At 42.2% G+C, this 19,355-nt stretch overlaps 1 protein-coding gene across 7 annotated transcripts in view; it reads left to right on the top strand.

The window, feature by feature from the left end:
* LOC115523013 (amyloid beta precursor protein) overlaps positions 1–19,355 on the top strand; it is a 275,518-nt gene that overhangs the window by 230,234 nt on the left and 25,929 nt on the right. For all 7 annotated transcript variants that reach the window (XM_030328587.1, XM_030328585.1, XM_030328583.1 and 4 more), the window contains one exon: positions 16,670–16,891. In XM_030328587.1, coding sequence (XP_030184447.1) covers positions 16,670–16,891 — 222 coding nt within the window. The remainder of the gene's footprint in view (positions 1–16,669; positions 16,892–19,355) is intronic.

Raw genomic sequence — 19,355 nt, 5'->3', positions numbered from 1 at the left:
CTCTCCCTCCACTCACACTCACTCTCTCTCTCTCTCTCAAATATAACTATTTCAAAAAAATTTTTTTGAAGAAAGAATAAAGAAAAACTTGTAGGCTACAGAGTATTTTTTTTCAAGATCTGACTTGTCGAATGTGAATTTTAAATTGCCCCTGATGAGCTCAATGCTATAGATTGACTCCAAGCTGTTCCAGCTTCCCTCAGTGTTGTTGCCGAATGCAGGTATAGTAGCAAACTCAGTTCTGGCATTAGTGATGGTGGTGTTTTCATCACCCTGGAGTTAGTAAAGCCTGAAACCTGCCAGGCATTTGCTACACGGTATGCTACCAGGGAGGGCTCAGCTTCTGGCTTCTTAGAGAGGATATGGCATGACCTTTGTGCTTACAAGGTATTTGAAACCGAAGCCTTTTCACTTCCTTGCTGAGCTTAAGAGTTGACACTGGTGTCCCAAATTCCTTTGGCCTTATCAGGATAAGGCATGCAGTCATTGATGGCCAAGAAAGGGAAGTGGATGGTATTCTCTCTAGATGGGAGAGAGTTGCTGAAATGAAGGGACCATTTAGTCTCCCCAAAACACTTGCTGGTGTTCAGGGGAAAACATTTCTGCACTAATGGCAGAGCTCTTTACTCTTCTCCCCAGTCTGCCTATTCCAACCTGGAGTAAAGGGCTCAGGAAGAAACCACATTCTATTCCCAGGTGACTATTATAGCCAGAAATGGTTGTCTTATTTGCAGATGGTTCATATTCACCTGTATGGGTGGTATTTTAGTTTCTTAGGGTTGCTAGAACTAACTACAACAAATCGGGTGGCCTGAAACAACAGAAATCCCTTCTCATCATTCTGGAGACCAGGAGTCCAAAATCAAGATGTCCACAGGGTCATGCTCTCTCTGAAGGCTCTAGGGGAGAATCTCTTCCATTTCTTTCTCTTGTTTCTGCTGCTGGTGACAATCCTGGACATACTTTGACTCGTAGATACTCCAGTCTCTGCCTTCACGTAGTGTTCTCCCCTCTTCTCCAGAATGATCAAGAGCCCACCTTAACTCCAGTGGGGTCTACCCTACTCCATATTGGATGAGGGCCTGTCTTATTCCAGTATGATCTCATCTTCACCTGATTACATCTACAAAGACCCTCTTTCCATATAAGGTCATTTTCATAGGTAGTGGGCATGAGGACTTGAATATATATTTTAGGGAGACATAACTTGACCCATATCACGCAGCTATATTTTTTCCTTTCCCTTGACTTTCATGAATCTGAAAAATTGTCCACGTTTCTTTCTAAAACACTGCCAAATTTAAGTCAAAGGGCTGCATGTCTTGAATTTATGACCTCTTCTTTTAAAGAAAAATAAGTTCCATGTAAAATTGGTTCAAATTATGAAAGGCTTTAAATGCTTTGCATTTGCTTGAGGCTGATTAATGGGTAAATTTGTAAACCATGGTTGTTTTAATTAGCCGGGGTTAATTAATGTTTACTGCGCTTGGAAGATGAAAAGACATGTATAAATGCACCATAATGTGAATCATTTTTTAATTTGTTGTTGAAGCTTAAAATATATTCAAATAAAGATTTGCTTACATCACATCAAAAATTTTAAAAAGCTGTTGGAGCACTATGAGAATTAGTATAGAGGACTCTGAATTATAAAGCGAATTAATTATGGGGGCACCTGGGTAGCTCAGTAGGTTAAGCATCCAACTTCAGGTCAGGTCTTAATCTCACAGTTCGTGAGTTCAAGCTGCTCATCAGGTTCTGCTCTGACAGCTCAGAGCCTGGAGCCTGCTCTGGATTCTGTGTCTCCCTGTCTCTCGGCCCATGTCCCATGCACACTCTGTCTCTCTCTCAAACATAAATAAATGTTAAAAATAATTTTAAAGTAAATTATGTATTATCGAAGATGATCATGTTTTAGTATTATGTATTCAGAGAATGGTAGTTACATTTTTAAGGCTGATTACGTAAAAAGGGAAGAGTAGAAATCTCAGACCCAACTGATAACTTTTCATAAAATGTGTCATAATTTGAGGTGAAGTCTGTTTTTTGTTTTTGTTTTTTTTATTTCTAAGTCGAGACTTTTTCAGAGCAGGGTGGAGGACAGACCAGATTGAACTGTGCTGAGATGAGAATAACACAAGCAATTTTTTTGAAGAAACGACTAGAATTCCATGTAAATTTTCAACAGGAAAAGCATCGGAGACTTGGCTGAGGTCTAGTGCAGAGACCCGGAAATGTGGAGATTAGAAGCCCTTTAAAAAGGAAATAGCGGGGCAAGGTCTCCCACATGGGGCTGGAAGCTGTACGTCATGGAAGGCGGTTGTCTCTGGCAGTGAAAAGGGCTATCCGTTCTCAGTAAGAAAGTGGCCCCCTAGGGTAATTTCCCAACATGCTCAGTGGAATATACCTTCTGGCACCAGGATTCATGGTTCACTTGGTAACTTTAAAGCACAGCCAGACTCAGTGATAACCAGTCCCCTTTGACTTGATCATTGTCTAAGAGGAGAGCGTCTCCAAAGTTAAATTAGCAGAAAGGTTGGGTCTACTTTATTTTTCACCTCCCACACAATTTTCTCTTTGTGCTTTGCAGAGTAAAAAAAATAAGGTTGATTTTTTTTTTCTTTTTAACATCTCATGGATATTGACAATGAGGTGATTGGAGAAAAAACAAAAGACCCATAACCCTCTATTGGGATAAGAAATAGCTTGCTCCTTGTAGTTCTTACCCATAACTACTAATTTGACATTATTGGCAAGCACTGCAGGTTGACACTCGAAAGAGTCTTCAGCTGGAACGAGGCACTTCATTCTGGGTGGCGCTGTGTCGTATTATCTAACAATTCAATTCATGATAAACCCCTCTTCGGGAATCGAGTATGGGCTTCTCCCCCCAGAACACTTGCAGGATTGTGCTAAAATCTGGGAAACTTTCCATTTTCGCATCTGTGCTTCCCCTTGGGCTGTTTCAACATGGCCATGAGCTCTCCGGGCCCATATTTCCAGGGGCTGCAGGACATCGCCATCCCAGTGTGCTGGAGTATCACAAACATGTCTGAGGAGAAGTTGTCTTTCTCCCCGCATCTTTGCTCTTCCGATAGACACAACTCCAGTCAAGACTGAAAAATATTAACGGCTCTCCTGTCCCGGTCACAACTTCCCCCACCCCCACCACCATCAAAATAGCACCGTTCTTCCTCCTATCACTTCCTTAAATGTGTTTCTGGTTTGATCAGTGTAGTATACACCTTGCCCACTCCCTTGCCCAGTTTTTTAATGTTGACATGTCTCTCAAGTATCCTATAATTCCCCTGCCTATTCATGAGCTGCGGGTACCAACAAAACCCATAGAATTTGTGAATGGCATACACCTAGTGTACGTCAGCGTGTTCCTCTCCCCTCTGGGTTCCACACACTAGAGCTCCTGGCTTCTGAGCTGCTTCCTTTTTACTGCCCTCGTGCCAGAAAGGTCCCAGCCTTTGGGCAGCCCACTCTCTATACCTTGGCAGTCTCTCTTCCGTAATAGCATCATCCACTGTCTCCAGCTGGAAAATCCAAGCTCATTTCTTTCTCGCTCGGTCCATACCCCTTCCCATAGCACTGGCATGGAATTACTTCTATGCTCATCTGTCCTCTGGGCAGTGAGCACTGAGTAAAAAGAAATTACCTTAGTTAGTTCCTGCACTGGCCTGCAAGATGATAGGATTGCTGAACAGGTAGATAAATGAACAAATAAATGAATGAGCTCATTCATTGATGAGAAGATGTTTTTATTTTTCTTGGCTTCAGATTATTTTCCTTAAAGCGAGTTCTTTCAGTCTCTCCACTCCCCTGCACTGTTAATGCTTAAGACAGACAGTTCCCTTCTGTCTCCAAGCATTTTCCATCTCCAGGCTAGGTGTCCCTATGCGTTGTTGAGGGATTGTATGAGTCAGCTGATTAGAAGAGGAAGGGCCATTGCTGTTCCAGAAACGTTTAGTACAGAGCGAGTTTTGTGTTAAACACAGCTATGTTTATGGTCAGAAGACCATACAGAATTGATACGGGCTTTTTTGATCTGCATAAACGTACATTTCAAATGAGCTATCGTGTATATAAATATGATGTGCTGTCTATAGGAACAGATCTCTTCCTCCCCTGTCATGAGATATATGTCTATCTATGTCTGCATAGATAAATACATATACATGGATGGATGTATTGATAGATATAGATAGATAGATAGATAGATAGATGATAGATAGATAGATACATAGATTTGTGCTGATCTTATCCATACTTGCCTGTTACCCTTATAATTATCAGCATAAATCCTTAGGCTCTTTGAGTGAAATTAACTATTTATGAATGTTGACATCTTACTTTCTCCCATGACCTGACCTGCCTTGCTTAACCAGTACTTTCCATCATTCTAAATATAGAATTCCACCAATGAAGCACTTATCAGATAGGAGTCCATTAGAATGCACTTTTTTCCAGAGAATAGCAGAGAACGATTGCTCACTGTTGAGGGGGGACACTGTGTGCCATTCCTTTGGCCCACCTTCAGGGTATTTCTTACTCCGGTAAGAAGGGCTAATCTCACAAGTCTGGGAAAGGGTGCTGATCAGGCAGGATCACCACTTACCTTGTGCAGGTTGGACAGGACACAGGGGTGTCGCTCAGACTCCCTCTTCTGTCATAAGAGGGTGCAGCTGAGGGTACAGGTTGGAGCTGAAATTTGTCTACACTGCACATGGCTTAACAAGCCATGTGCCCTACATGTGACTCACTCCCCAAAGAAAGCATTGTGTGGGTTAGTAAGGGCCTGGCTTTTGTCACAGGTAAAGATGATGTTTTCATCTCTACCTGTTCCCTCTTAATTGGCTCAGAGCTCAGGGGGCAAGGCGGGGATATTACGGATGGATGCCCAGAGCACCCCAACACGAGCAGTGGAGGCTCCAGGGGAATATGAACCCAGATTGTATGCAGTTGCCAGAATGACTTGGCCTTTATAAAACCGCAAGAGCAGTAAAATTGTCTTTTCAGTATTTTGTGTTTAAATAACCTTTCCTGTTGTACTTACTTGGACTCACTAAACGCATTAGCAGTTTTTAAAAAATGAAATGTGATACTAACCCCGATAGAGCAAGCCTCAGGTTTACTTTAGTTTTCCAGTTTGCTCCGTATCTGATAACCTAGTTGGAAGTAAAAACAAACAAAAAACTGCACCAACTATGCAGAACAGCCTACCAGAAAAATCGAGAAATGCATACTGAAGAATGAAACTGGAGGAAAATTCCCTTCATGATTTCATGTCTGTGTCCTCAGACCTGATTGTTCGGATTCCAAGGGCCTCCCCGCCTGCTTCAGGAACCTCATAGAATCCATTCTCATTGACCACAGTAATAAAAATTAGATAATAAAATGATTGAAGCTAATAAATTATATTTAAAAAATATCTTGGTTATCTTGCTGGTGGGATTGCAAGTGAATTATTGTTATTTTTTTGTTCTGTTTTCTGTGTTTTTTGCACCAAATTTATGTTATCCTTATAATTACTACCAATGCCACATTTTTTTTTAATTTTTTTTTTTAACGTTTATTTATTTTTGAGACAGAGAGAGACAGAGCATGAACAGTCATGAGGGTCTGAGGGACCCTCCCATGAGGGAGGGTCAGAGAGAGGGAGACATAGAATCTGAAACAGGCTCCAGGCTCCGAGCTGTCAGCACAGAGCCCGACGCGGGGCTCGAACCCACGGACCATGAAATCATGACCTGAGCCAAAGTCGGACGCTTAACCGACTGAGCCACCCAGGCGCCCCCTGCCACATTTTTTTTAATGTTTATTTATTTTTGAGAGACAGAGAGACAGAGTGTGAGCAGGGGAGGGGCAGAGATAGAGGGAGACACAGGATCTGAAGCAGGCTCCAGGCTCTGAGCCCGATGCAGGGCTCGAACTCACAAACCATGATATTATGACCTGAGCCAAAGTCAGACACTTAACAGACTGAGCTACCCAAGGCACCCCTCAAATGCCACGTTTTTATATAAAAGCGGAATCACAGTGAAGTCCTAGCTTGTGCTGCTGGGGTTAGGCTCTTTTTAAAGATAGATTTGAAGAGAAAATTCCTCAATCATAATTACTTGGAAACCCCTTCAGTGAAACAGTAAAAGTACACATCTCTCAACTAGCCCAAGACTGACAGCTTTTCCTCCAGCACGTGAAGAAACCAGTGTTTCCTGGCTTGAAAATCACATGAAATAATTGACTTATGTTTAAGGGGGATGACTCATCAAAATGTTCATCCATTTTTATTTTATGTTGCAGAGGATGTGTCATTTGTATCTGTTTATGCCAATGGTCATATGTGCTTTTCCCCTATATATTGACTGGAGGAAAACATCCGGATAGATACAGGTTAAAGCCGGCACTACAGTTCAGTGCCACGGTCCTGAACTTTTTATTTTTTTTATTTTTATTTTTTTTCAACGTTTTATTTATTTTTGGGACAGAGAGACAGAGCATGAACGGGGGAGGGACAGAGAGAGAGGGAGACACAGAATCGGAAACAGGCTCCAGGCTCTGAGCCATCAGCCCAGAGCCTGACGCGGGGCTCGAACTCACAGACCGCGAGATCGTGACCTGGCTGAAGTCGGACGCTTAACCGACTGCGCCACCCAGGCGCCCCTGAACTTTTTATTTTAATGTAATTCCAGACTTAGAGAATTCCAAGCAGGCTCCACACTGCCAGTGCAGAGCCCAACGCGGGACTCCAACTCACGAACCATGAGATCATGACCTGAGCTGAAAAACCGAGTCAGAGGCTTAAGCGACTGAGCCACCCAAGCGTCCCATAAAATTTCTTTTCTTGAGAGGGACTTGAAGACATAGTGGCTCTTTACCCCTAAGTTCTTCACCGTGTGTTTCCTCAAAACAAAGACACTTATTTGTATATGCAAATTATAACCTCAGTACAGCATACTTTCAAAGAATCTCTCTGTAATCTGTAAACTTGGTTTGTTGTCTAAACTTGAGAAGGTTTTTCCTCTCCGGAGTGCTTAGACTTCCAACCATGTAGGCAGGACCAAGATCCTAAGGTAGTTGGAAATAGGATCACAACTTTGGCACAGATTCTACAAAGAAGCACAGAGAGGAAACTCTTTAATCTGTTTTTTGATGCCAGGGAGATGGACTGACTTTTCTCTTGATTTCTGACTGATGCCATTGGTTAGATCTAAGTTGTTTGATCTCTGTTGTTTGAAAGTCAAAAAAAGGAAATCTGTCTTAAATAGAAAGGGACTTCTTTCGTACCCTCAGCCTTAAGCTGGACAAGTGATACTTTTAAGCAATGTCACTTGGCAGTAGGAAATATTCTCACAAGTAACGTGTAGCTGTGTTTGTGTCCCCTCCAGGGACAGATTGTTGCCACGAGTGGACAAAGCATGCTTCGTTTAAAATCTATGTCCAAGAAAGTACTAAAGCAAAATAAACCCAGATTCAGAGGTGAAATCTGAATTTTGAGACTGTAAGAGATTCTCGATTGCTAGTGTGGCTAAAAATAAGAGGACTGACCCAATTTTATGGAGGTCGAAATACAAACTAGATTTGTGGAACAGCATTACGTTGTGATAATACATCTATAATCTTTTGCCCAAGGTGGAAATGCAGCATCCTACAGGGCTGTTTCGCTCTTTTTAAGTTCTTTTTTAATGTTTATTTATTTTTGAAGGAGAGAGAGACAGAGCATAAGTGGGAGAGGGGCAGAGAGAGAGGGAGACGCAGAATCCAAAGCAGGCTCCAGGCTCTGAGCTGTCATCATAGAGCCCGACGTGGGGCTCAAACTCACGAACCGTGAGATCATGACCTGAGCCGAAGTCGGACTTAACTGACTGAGCCACCCAGGTGCTTCCTAGGCCGTTTGGCTCTTGACCACTGAAGTGTTCAAGTCCCTGCACCATTGATGAGAAGGGATATTTGGGATAAGTATGCAGGGTTCAACCATTTACTTGGCTCAAAACCCAAAGGTGTCTACATTATCTTAAATTTGACTCCGAATTGATGATACCTGATAACAGTTCACATAGCTACCCTACTATGCCAGTCTTCCAGAGAAAGGGAAATCTAAAGAAGTGGGAGATACGTGTCCACAGGGGATGGGCTGTCAAAATGGCTCCCTTAATTAGAGGAGGGAACAGTGGATGGCTGTGCAGCTGGGAACCACCTGGCTTTTCAGCTCTGCTCCTTCATCATGGAAAAGCTCTATGACCTTGGCCCATGGCAAAAATCTCTTATCTTGGTTCCTTTGTGTGGAAAAAAAAAAAAAAAAAAGATACCACTGAATTCTTCACTTTCCAAATCTGTCAAAAATTATGAGAGGGGCATCCGGGTGGCTCAGTCATTTAAGTGTCTGACTTCAGCTCAGGTCATGATCTCGAGGTTTTTGATTTCAAGCCCCGTGTCGGTCTGTGTGCTGACAGTGCAGAGCCTGCTTGGGATTCTGTCTTTCTGTCTCTCTGCCTCTGTCCCACTCACTCTCTCTGTCTCTCAAAATAAATAAACCAACTTTAAAAAAGATTACGAGAAACAGGATGCATGTGATGATAGATGTGTATGTATTTCTATAATATTAGTCAGTAATCAAATAGCCTTGTCAACCGTAAAATAGAATGTTTCATGGAATAGTGAAAACATTTGGACTCGGAATCAGGATACTTGGGTTCGGATCTCAATTCTGCCACCTGATAACTGTGCTTTCTCAAGAGGGATGTCACAGTTTGGTCAGCCATCAGTGGGGATAGCATCCCACAGCGCAGACCATTGTGGATATGAAAGGAGCTAATGGATATGAAAAGGCAACTGAAGTGGAAGGTGTCTCCGTAGGGTTGATCTCCTGCTTTCGAGATGCCCTAGCATAACACAGTCCCGCCACAGTGTGGCTGTCCCACAAGTCACACACGGATCAAGACGTCCCGACCGTGTACAGTAATCCCTTGAAGACCACATAGGTTCTCCCCCAGATTACCATTTTATTTATTTTTCTTAATGTTTGTTTATTGGGCGGGGTGGGGGTGGGCTAATTGAGAGAAAGGGACAGAGGATCCAAAGCAGGCTCAGTGCTGTCAGCACAGAGCCCGACGTGGGGCTCAAACCCACGAACCGTGTAAGAGATCATGACCCGAGCCAAAGTCAGACGCTTAACTGACTGAGCCACCCAGGCATGCCACCAATTAGCATTTTAAACAGTTTCTGCTCCATCGAACTATGCTTAGAAGTAAAAGAGTCACCAGCTAGGGCTGGTCTTCAGTACAGGGAAGCAGAGCAATGAAGTGTGTCCTCTAGTACTCTTAATACTTACGTATTAAGTTCATATTCTTTTTCTCAGAGTCTGAACAATGCTGACCTGTCTCCCGAGCACTTCCCTGCTCTGGCTCCTGTGTAATTTCCTGCCTGACGAATGTTCTGGCAAAAAAGGAAATTCCTAACTAGCCTTTCCTTTTCCCGTGGCTTTCTGACTCAGAAACGCTGTCGTGAATGGTAGTTTCAAGGCAACAGAGTGGGTTGGGTTCTGAGAACATGACTTCGAGGTGTTCAGACCTAAGGCTTCTTCTGGCAGTATTCTTTGTCGACCGTGCTCGTCTTTCACACCTTGTTTCCAAGACTTGTTTTGTCTTTTATGAAGCGATAACTGAGATAGTTGTGTAGTGATGCCTCTTTACAGCTTGTGGCAGTGGTTGGACTGTAACGTGACTAAGAATCATGTGGGTGGGGGGAGCCTGGGTGGCTCAGTTAAGTGTCCGATTTCAGCTCAGGTCACGATCTCACGGTTTGTGGGTTCGAGCCCCACGCCAGGCTCTGTGCTGACAGCTCAAAGCCTGGAGCCTGCTTCGGATTCTGTGTCTCCCTCTCTCTCTCTCTCTGTCCCTTCCCCCCCTCTCAAAAATAAATAAAACATTAAAAAAAAAAAGAATCACCTGGGGACCACAGTGGGGTGCAGATTCCGGTTCCCTCGCTCTGACAGGGGCAGGGGCACACCTACCTAGCAAGAGTATAGGTAATAGAATTCAAAGTGAAGGAACTGCTAAGACCATCCATCCAACCTCCTCTAATTTGATGGGTGAGGAATTGCAAGCCTTAGGGGGTTTCATGCACAGAACTGTGATTGGAAAATTAAATCTGATCTCCTCGTCCTGGTGTGGGCAAAATGCCTAGAATGGATGACAGCAGATTTATAGTAGAGCTTCTTGATAGGAGAAAAATGACATCCCTTTCATAAATACTTCCCATGCAGCTGTGGTGGCACGGGGGAGGGGGGTGCATTGTTCAGAGGTGGAATCCTCAATCCTTTGAGATGTGTAAGTATTTATGAAACAGGTAAGAATTGTGAAAACATAAATGGACGGATCACCGCAGAGAAACACATAAATTATGCTTTCTTATTTATTTAAAAAAAAGAGGTAAGCATTGGTCATATAAGAGTCCCCTGTTAGAGTTGAAGGGAAATTTCCATTTTGGAGAGAGGCTATGGATAAATACATATTTTCCACGAGGAACCAGAAGAATCAGAAAATAGAAAAAAATAATAATAATGAAAGCAATGCCGTTTCAATCCTATAAGTAGAAAACCCAGCAAGCCTAGGGGACCTCAGTTGGTGCCAGTGTCCAAATCAGACCTTTAATAGGTGTGTATTACAGAGGAAAAGGCTGAGGCTGAACTTCCTTTACATGAAGGAGATTGTCCTCCCCCCGCCGTCCAAGCGTGTTTAAAAGGTAGAAGAGATAGTTCATCGATTATAACTGAAGCTTGTGAAAGAGAACTGCTTCAATGTTTATAAACTGTATTTCCTTGAAACCGAAAATATGGCAGTTAAATCTTTAGGAGGTTGGCGAGGAGATTAATCATTTGAAGAGGCATGTGAAACAAATGATCTAGAATTCCTCTGTTTTCCCATTCAGCAATCCTTTCATGAGGCCATGTCTCTCAAACTCTGGTGGAAGTCTATTCCACACCACAAAAACAAAGTATTTTAGTCATTTGAAGATGGCATCACTGTTGGGTGACTCTGTTGATGTTGCTTTCTTCAGAATATTTTTTTAGGTTTTTATTTAAATTCCAGTTCCTTAACAGACAGTGTAATATTAGCTTCAGGAGCCCAGTATAGTGATTTCCATGCTTTCGTACAGCACCTGGTACTCATCACAAGTGCCCCCCCTTAATCCCCATCACCTCAAAATATTTTAAATATTTCCTCCGATAACTACGTGCTGAGGCGTTTTTTGTTTCCTTTTCTCTTTACTATTAAGTATGCCTAGTGTAGGTTCTCAGCACACTTTTCAAAAGGGCAAGGTTTGCCATATGTTTCATATTTGAAACTGAGTATCTCTGTTTGGTTTAAGCTGTAGGTTAAAATTACCATCACTGAACCCAGTTGAGTATTCCCGCTTCTAACTACAGCGCTCGTGTGTGCTGAGTATTCTAGAAGAGACTAAATCTGACTCCGGAGATAATTGCCGCAACTCTGGGCAATAACAAATAGCTTTTAGAAAGGGGGGGGAAAAAGAGGAGAGTCTTGGGAGAGAAATGAACCTAGCGTCTTAGTTTAATATAGCAGCTGGCAAATGGAGACGTTTAAAAGCTTTGGAAATCGCCAATATATGGCATCGGGCGCATTGTAACAAAATATTAAATTAAGTCCGATAAACAGGTAATCCATCAGAGCCAGCAGCATACCAGATGTGTGGTTTCTGTGTGATGAGTCTTACCACAGAATTCAAAGATGAAGCCCCACTTAGAAGGAGCAATGAAATAATTATATACGTGGCTCTGTGTTTTTTTTGTTTTTTTTTGTTTTTAATCACAGGCAGAATAGCCTGGTGCCGATTATCTTAGCCATTGGTAAAATCCTGAGCCCTTAATAATACCAAGAGGTAGCTGGCTGCCTTCGACATTTTATGATCACAAAATGGAATAATCCTTCACCAACTAACGATAATCCATCATTTCCACCTGCTTTTGGTCCCTTAAAAACCACACAGACGGACCTCATTGTTCCAAATGAGATAACCAGAGGTGGTTGTTTCTAAATCTCCCGTGTTAAACTGAGGTGAGAGCACTTACTTCTGCTCTTTTGTACTCCCCCAAAAAAGCCTAAGTGCTTTTCACTCTGCCAGAAATGTAACATTTCTTGAATGTGTCATTCTCTAATTTTCTGCACATGAATAAACCAGGCAAATTAACCACCATGGGGCTCAACATTTTAGTGGCCATTTGGAGGAAATTTTCTGCCGACAATAAAAGAAATAAAAGAGAAAAAGAGGCACCGCAATTTGCTGCAAGCCAAAGTGTCCTGGATATTTTTTGAAGCACAGATGTAAGGTTTTCCTCTGTGACTGTTCCCTGCCTCACCCTTTTCACTGCCGTGGGCCGAGATGGGGACAGGACTTCCTTCAGCTCCTGGGCCTGGAAACTGCCTATTTGAAGGCGCAAAAGCAATATAGCCATTCCATGGGGCTGGTGGTATTTGAGTCCGGTTGCAGCCCTGTAAATGTGCAGAACATTCTGGAACAGTCAGACGTACAATCACTCTGCAAATGAGCAGCACAGTACTGAGACCAGGAGTGAGCCCTCCTTTGGTACCGTGGAGGCTAGATGGGTGGGGGTCGCAGGGAGGAAGGCTGGTTTTCTGCAGCCCAGATCTTGCACTTCAGCACAGACGCTTACTGACCATGGGATCTTAAAGAGATTCAGCCACCCCTCCTCGCCTCAGTTTCCTGGCCCATAAAAGTCATGATGCTTGTAACCCTCATAAAGTTGTTGAGAGGAGAGTTAGAGAGGAGAGGGCGTTTGAGCTGGGCTTTCAAGAGTTCATATAATTTAGGGGCGCTTGGGTGGCTCAGTTAGTTGGTTAAGCGTCCAACCTCAGCTCAGGTCATGATCTCACAGTTTGTGAGTTCGAGCCCCGCGTCGGGCTCTGTGGTGACAGCTCACAGTCTGGAGCCTGCTTTGAATTCTGTGTCCCCCTGTCTCTCTGCCCCTCCTCCACTTGCACTCAGTCTCTTCTCTCTCATAAATAAACGTTTAAAAAAAACTATTAAAAAAAAGAGTTCATATAATTTAGATAAGCAGAAATGGTCTTCCTGTGTAGCAGGAACAGAGAGCAAAGGTGCCCTGATGGGAATGCATGGTCCCATCTGGGGATAATCCAAGCTACTCAGCTCGAGAGAGCTGTGGGTCCAATTCCAATGTGTGGGTTTTTCCCCACACCACCAAGCAGTTTTCCTACATCAACTGGAGAATTCAATCATTCAACCCAATTCTGCCACCATCTCCCCGGAGGTAGTGCAGATCCCACAAGAGTTACGGGCTCAGTCCTCGGACTCCCCTCCCCCACCCCCAACAGCCAGTCGAAAGTCCAGATTGTCACCTGTGCTGCTGATGACCAGTTGTACATCAGAAGTTCCTTCTCCTTGGGTTCTATTAATTTGCTAGAACGGCTCATAGAACAGAGGGAAACATTTCACTCACTAGATTACTAGTTTAGTATAAACAGATACAACCCAGGAAAAGTTAAAAAGTAGGGTAAGGTATGTGGAAAAGGGCTCACAGCTTCCAGCACGTTTGCCCCCCACCCACCCACACCTGCACGTGTTCATCAACTCGAGGCTCCCAGAACCCTGTCCTTTCAGGTTTTTACGGAAGCTTCATTACATAGACTTGACTGATTTATTTATTGGCCATTGGTGATTGAGCTCAATCTCCAGCCCCTCTCCCTTCGCAGAGTGTGGGACTGAAACTTCTAACCCTCTGATCACATGGTCACTTCCTCTGGGCACCAGCCCCTCATCCTTAGGTGACCTACAGGCTTTTCAAAAGTCACTTCATGACATAACGAAAAATACCTTTATTCCTCCCATCACCTATGAAATTCCAAGGGTTTTAGGAGCTCCCTGCCTACAGAGACCAAATATATGTTTCTTACTATAAATCACAGTAGCATAGGTATATACAGCAGAAAGTTTAAAAGCCTCATCGTTAGAAAGATGAGGTGAGCCCAGATCACAGAGGGCCTTTACCATCTGGCAAAGTAGTCTGGGATTCATTCAGTAGGAAATGAGTTACCGAGACGAGGCAGAGCCTTTCGGAGAGGGATGAAAAGTAGAGCAGAGACCATCACAGTGATCAAGGCAGAAAGTAACGATGGTTCAAGGGAGGTAGGCAGTAGAAAGGGAGAGTGAAAAATGAATAAGAGAGCATCCGGAAATGGAATTTTAAAGGGAGGTGTCAGTAATAGAAGTATGGGACACAAAGAAATACAGAGAGCCGCAGACGGTTATGAAGGTTTCAGCCCGTAGCTCTGAAAGTTCATGAGAGATATAAGCTAACAGACCCAGCGGACTTAGAAATGCAAAGAGCCTGGGTAGGAGGCGTGGGAGGGACAAGGGCAAGCTAGGAATGTACATTTCAGATTCATCCGTAGAGTTTCAGGTGTGGAAGGGATTTCCAGATGAAAACTTGCAGAAAGAGATGGATGGAGATCCGAAAAGATAATAGATGGACAAAGAGATTTTAAAAAAAAGGAACAAGAGGAGTTATTCAGAGAAGTCACAGGGAACCAGCTTGGTACTGGGTATGCAAGACAAAGACAAAACGTTTCCAGATGGAAGGGGAGGTGGTTAAGTGACTGTAAATGCCACAAAGGTACCAACATGGCCCCAGGTGGGGCCGAGAGTGGATCATGCTGGTGAAGGTTATTCCCTTCCAAGATGAACTTGTGAGCACCAATAATTATTCCAAAAGATCATCTCTTCAGTATTGTAAGTGCTTAACAGTCACAAGCATGAGATTTATATAAAAGAAATGCCCATTAAATTCATTAAAGCAGACATTGGCTAAGTTATTAGCCATTACCTATGAGTCTGTAAGACATGAAAAAGTTGAAGTAGATCTAATGGGGACCTTTCATCTGCATGGGAAAGTCATTACAAGCATCAAATATTGAATTTAGAATGGTGCTGCAGAAAATAGCTATGTATTATAACTCAAATTAGACTTCAGGAGGACTGATTGGCTTGAGATTTCATCATTTAAAATAATATCTTGCAATAAACCTGACTCCATAGGAGGATATTAATCTCATGCTTTAATGCTATCCTATCAAATTGTTTTAATAGATCTATTTGAACAGAATTTTAATTTTTCAAGTAAAAAAAAATTCCATTTAAAAGAGAATGTGAGGGATGACGGTAAAATGTTACAAATCAAATTTAAATCCTGATTTTATTTTCTTCATTTTTTGCAGCAGTAATACTAACCAATACTTGGTTTGAAAGATCTAGTACAGTAAATTCTTGACAGAGGTATGATTAGGAAATGAGATACTCTGGTGAATATCATTTCTAATGGCGCCCATGCTATTCATGGGTGTCTCATTTTTAAAAATACGTCACACAGAAAAATCTGGTGAACTGTGGCCGCATAATAGGGGATTCACTAATCTTGTGATAACCCTGTATTTAAAGCAACGATTACAGTTGGTGCCGGGTTATATTCCCAGCTCTCTTTTCTAGTAAAAACGCACTGCCATCATGAAACGTATAATTTAGGAATTTTCACCAGCCCACAAGGACTTCAGATAAGTCAGTTCTGGTCCTCAAAGTCGATGTAGTTTAGTTCCGTGTTTAGAAAAGGGGGTAACTGATAGCATCTTTTTTTTTTTAACGTTTTATTTATTTTTGAGACAGGGAGAGACAGAGCATGAACAGGGGAGGGTCAGAGGGAGAGGGAGACACAGAATCTGAAACAGGCTCCAGGCTCTGAGCTGTCCGCACAGAGCCCGACACGGGGCTCGAACTCACGGACCGCGAGATCATGACCTGAGCCGAAGTCGGCCGCTTAACCGACTGAGCCACCCAGGCGCCCCCGATAGCATCTTTTGCAAAGAGAGGCAGCAGAGGGGAGAGGCGGGAAATCTGGTCTGAGGTGGCGTGAGATGTGCTGGGAGTCAGGGAGGTTTCACCCAAGGAAGAGGCTAGAGCAGAACTTTGTGCCCATAAGGCCACGGCCGGGAAGGCAAGGCGACTGCTTCCCTGTTGCCTCAGAACACAGATCATGTGGCCCCGAGGGGGCCTTTGAGGAAGGCAGATCTATGCAAAGCAAAACAGCGAGAACTGTTCGAGAATAGAGGAGGCTGCCGTCATTTAGGCTCCCGCATGTTCAAGGGAAGACTAGGGAGGGATTCACTAGATTATATCCTCCAGCGTGAAAGTAACTGTACCTCGTATGATGCCACCGCTTCCCGTCAGACACCTCACCACAGCACACTATTGATTCCTCTGCAATCACAGGACCCTAGAATCCGTGTCAGAGGAGGAAGTGGAGGTACAGCTCTCGAGGTCGTTCATCCCTGGGAGGAACGGTGGGGTCATTCGGAGCATCAGCCCGGGTGTTAGCCATTCTCCCTGGGCTCCAGTCCTGCCTTGAGCCCTTGCTATGATTTTGCCCACGTGGCTCAACTCCCACGGGCCTCAGTTTTCACATCTGTAAGATGGAAACGATGCCGGTGCCCACCTCGCGGCTCCACGTGAGCTCACGGGTGTAGAACAGTTACAGTCGTGTCTGGCAGACAGAAAATGGGAGCCACTGCTGCATTGTCACTGGGACCCACCAAAGGCATGGCTTTCTTTTGTTTAGATGAGCTGCTTCAGAAAGAGCAAAACTACTCCGATGACGTCTTGGCCAACATGATCAGCGAACCAAGAATCAGTTACGGAAACGATGCCCTCATGCCGTCTTTGACCGAGACGAAAACCACCGTGGAGCTTCTTCCCGTGAACGGGGAGTTCAGCCTGGACGATCTGCAGCCCTGGCATCCTTTCGGGGTCGACTCGGTGCCGGCCAATACAGAAAACGAAGGTAAGAGGCCCCGGAGAGAGCAAGAACATTCTAGTATGGGTACATCTTTCTGATATTCTTGAGTGGTGACTTTTTATATGAATTTGAAAAATGTACTTTCTCACTGAGAGGTATTCTGTTGCCTCTGGGGAAAAAAAATTAAAAAAAGAACAATATTCAGTGTACGTTTGTGAGGCAGTAGCCATTCAGAGCAAACAGAGGATGAAATGATGTGAATCACAGTTCACCCCATGAGGAAGCATTTTTGCGGGCCCTGCATAAATGGAGGCTTGAAAAGCACCCAGGTAGTTTTTGTTGATTATTTATTCTAATGCATCAAATTTCAGATTGCATTGAACGTTAAAGACAAAGGTAAAAAATCACCTGCAAATAAAATGTAATTTTACTCAAGACTTAAATAACTTTGTATTTAGAAAGTTAAATTTAAGACCGCTGTCAAAATTAGGATGCGTATTAATTAGTACAGGTTTTTTCCTGTGACAGCTCAGAGATTTTCTCTGTCAACAGATTTGCACATTGGATGATGTACTTTCTGATGTACTTTCTTTCACAGGGATTTCTTAGCAGAAACTTCTAAATATCTCTTCAGGAGAGGGTATCTTTTAGTTCTCTTCCGTGATCGTTTTTACAGGTTCGGAAGTATAAAATTTCAAACGCAGGAACACCTTGATTTCTAAATACTAATAGCATGTTTTTTAAGAACACAAGATTTTACCTGTGAGTTTCTTTGTTAAAGTAGCAAATTTGGATAGTGGTAATATTTGTGATACGAATATTTATAGTATGGATATCTCGAAACGCAATCAGTATACACATCAGACTAAATATGAATTCAAGAGTAGACCTTCAGTGTACTACAAAAGTTTGTTTTTTTTTTAAGAACCATTACAGAAAATATTGGACCGTTTCCATATGAGAAATCACTCCAAATTTGTTTTAATTTGAAAAAGGGCACCTTATACTCATAATATCAGATCCAAACAGCGATGTTCTATATAACATAAAAGTAAGACTTTACCAGTTATAAAAATAATTTTTACATAGAGGAAAAAAATTAAGACTTCTGCAGAAATTTAAGAACTTTAGTTATGAGGCTAACTTCCTTATTAAATTAAAATAGAGTGCTTGTTATACCATTTTTTTTTAATAGGTGGATGCATTTTGGCCATTTAAAATCCTCATCATTCAGTCACTAATGAGAATTCTTTGTAGAAAATGTCCAGTCTCATTTGTAAATTGAATGCACACTAGGTTTCCTCTTTTCCTTTAGAACATTGAGTTGTTTAATTCAGGGAGAAATAGGTACCACATTTGAAGTCTGATGAACTTCCTTGAGTAGAAAATTACAATCTTAATTCCCTTTATACCAAATAATGTTAAATGTTTGTCATTTATGTTCACCTCCTAGCTTTTTATGAAAAAATTTAAATCTATACATTAGACTTTTTTTTTTCTTAAAAAATTCCCTCTGCTTTGGAGAATTTATTCATCTGCAGTGATTCTAAAATTATAATTTGTAAAGAATTTCGAATTGGTTTCTCATAATCTAAGACCGTTTCACATCTTTCAAATGTATAGTTTCTATAAATGAAATGTTCCCATTTAATACTTTCCATTACTTATTGATTTTGGAAAAGTAGGATGAAGCCTATTTCAAAGCCTACCAGAATTTTTATGGCCACACACACACACACACACAAATAATAGAAACTAGAAATTATAATTTATTTACGGTAAACTTTATAGAAAGAGGTTTAGAAAGCCAAAGGAAGCTATATCAGAGTAAAAATTAATTTACAGAAATTACTGTGTACGTTTGATGGAATACTTGGTATTTCTCTTAAATGTCGTAAATCCTTTACAAATGTAGACTGTACAAAGTTAACAGCAGAGAAAAAGACACTCAAGCCCTGTTTATGTTAACCTTCAAGTTTAGTGAATACAGTGAAATGCAATGATCTTGGTCCCACATAGCACAATCTAGAAGAGCCAAATAGTGTATATTTTTGTCAAAGGTGTTGCATTTCCTGAATTTCAGATTTTTCTCTTTACTTGATCAGATATTGAGAGCTTAACTGCTTACTATGAATATCATATTTTCTCGGTATCTTTAATGAGGTAAATTTAACTTTACATTGATCATATTAGTAGTATAAATAATACCAACAGGTAAATAAATCTGCCTTTATATGCTCTAAGCATTTCATCTTGACTTTGTATGTATTCATGTGCATATATGTGGCCTCCATTAAAAATTACATGCATTCTGTTTTAGGTTCCATAGTTTGGCAGGGCAAAGTAACACTCTGGTTATATTAAAGTTTTTAAACAGTAGCCAAACTGACCCATTCTGTTTAGGGGGAAAAATGCAAGGATATCGGTTGTTCTTTTTGCGTAGAAATAGAGAGAGGAACTATTTTACCGAAGCAACTTCCTACAATCCAAACCTCGATGCCATTGTCAG

This window comes from Lynx canadensis, chromosome C2 (assembly GCF_007474595.2).
Source record: "Lynx canadensis isolate LIC74 chromosome C2, mLynCan4.pri.v2, whole genome shotgun sequence".
Classification (NCBI taxonomy): Eukaryota; Metazoa; Chordata; class Mammalia; order Carnivora; family Felidae; genus Lynx; species Lynx canadensis.
This window is presented reverse-complemented; position numbering and strand designations above follow the sequence as displayed.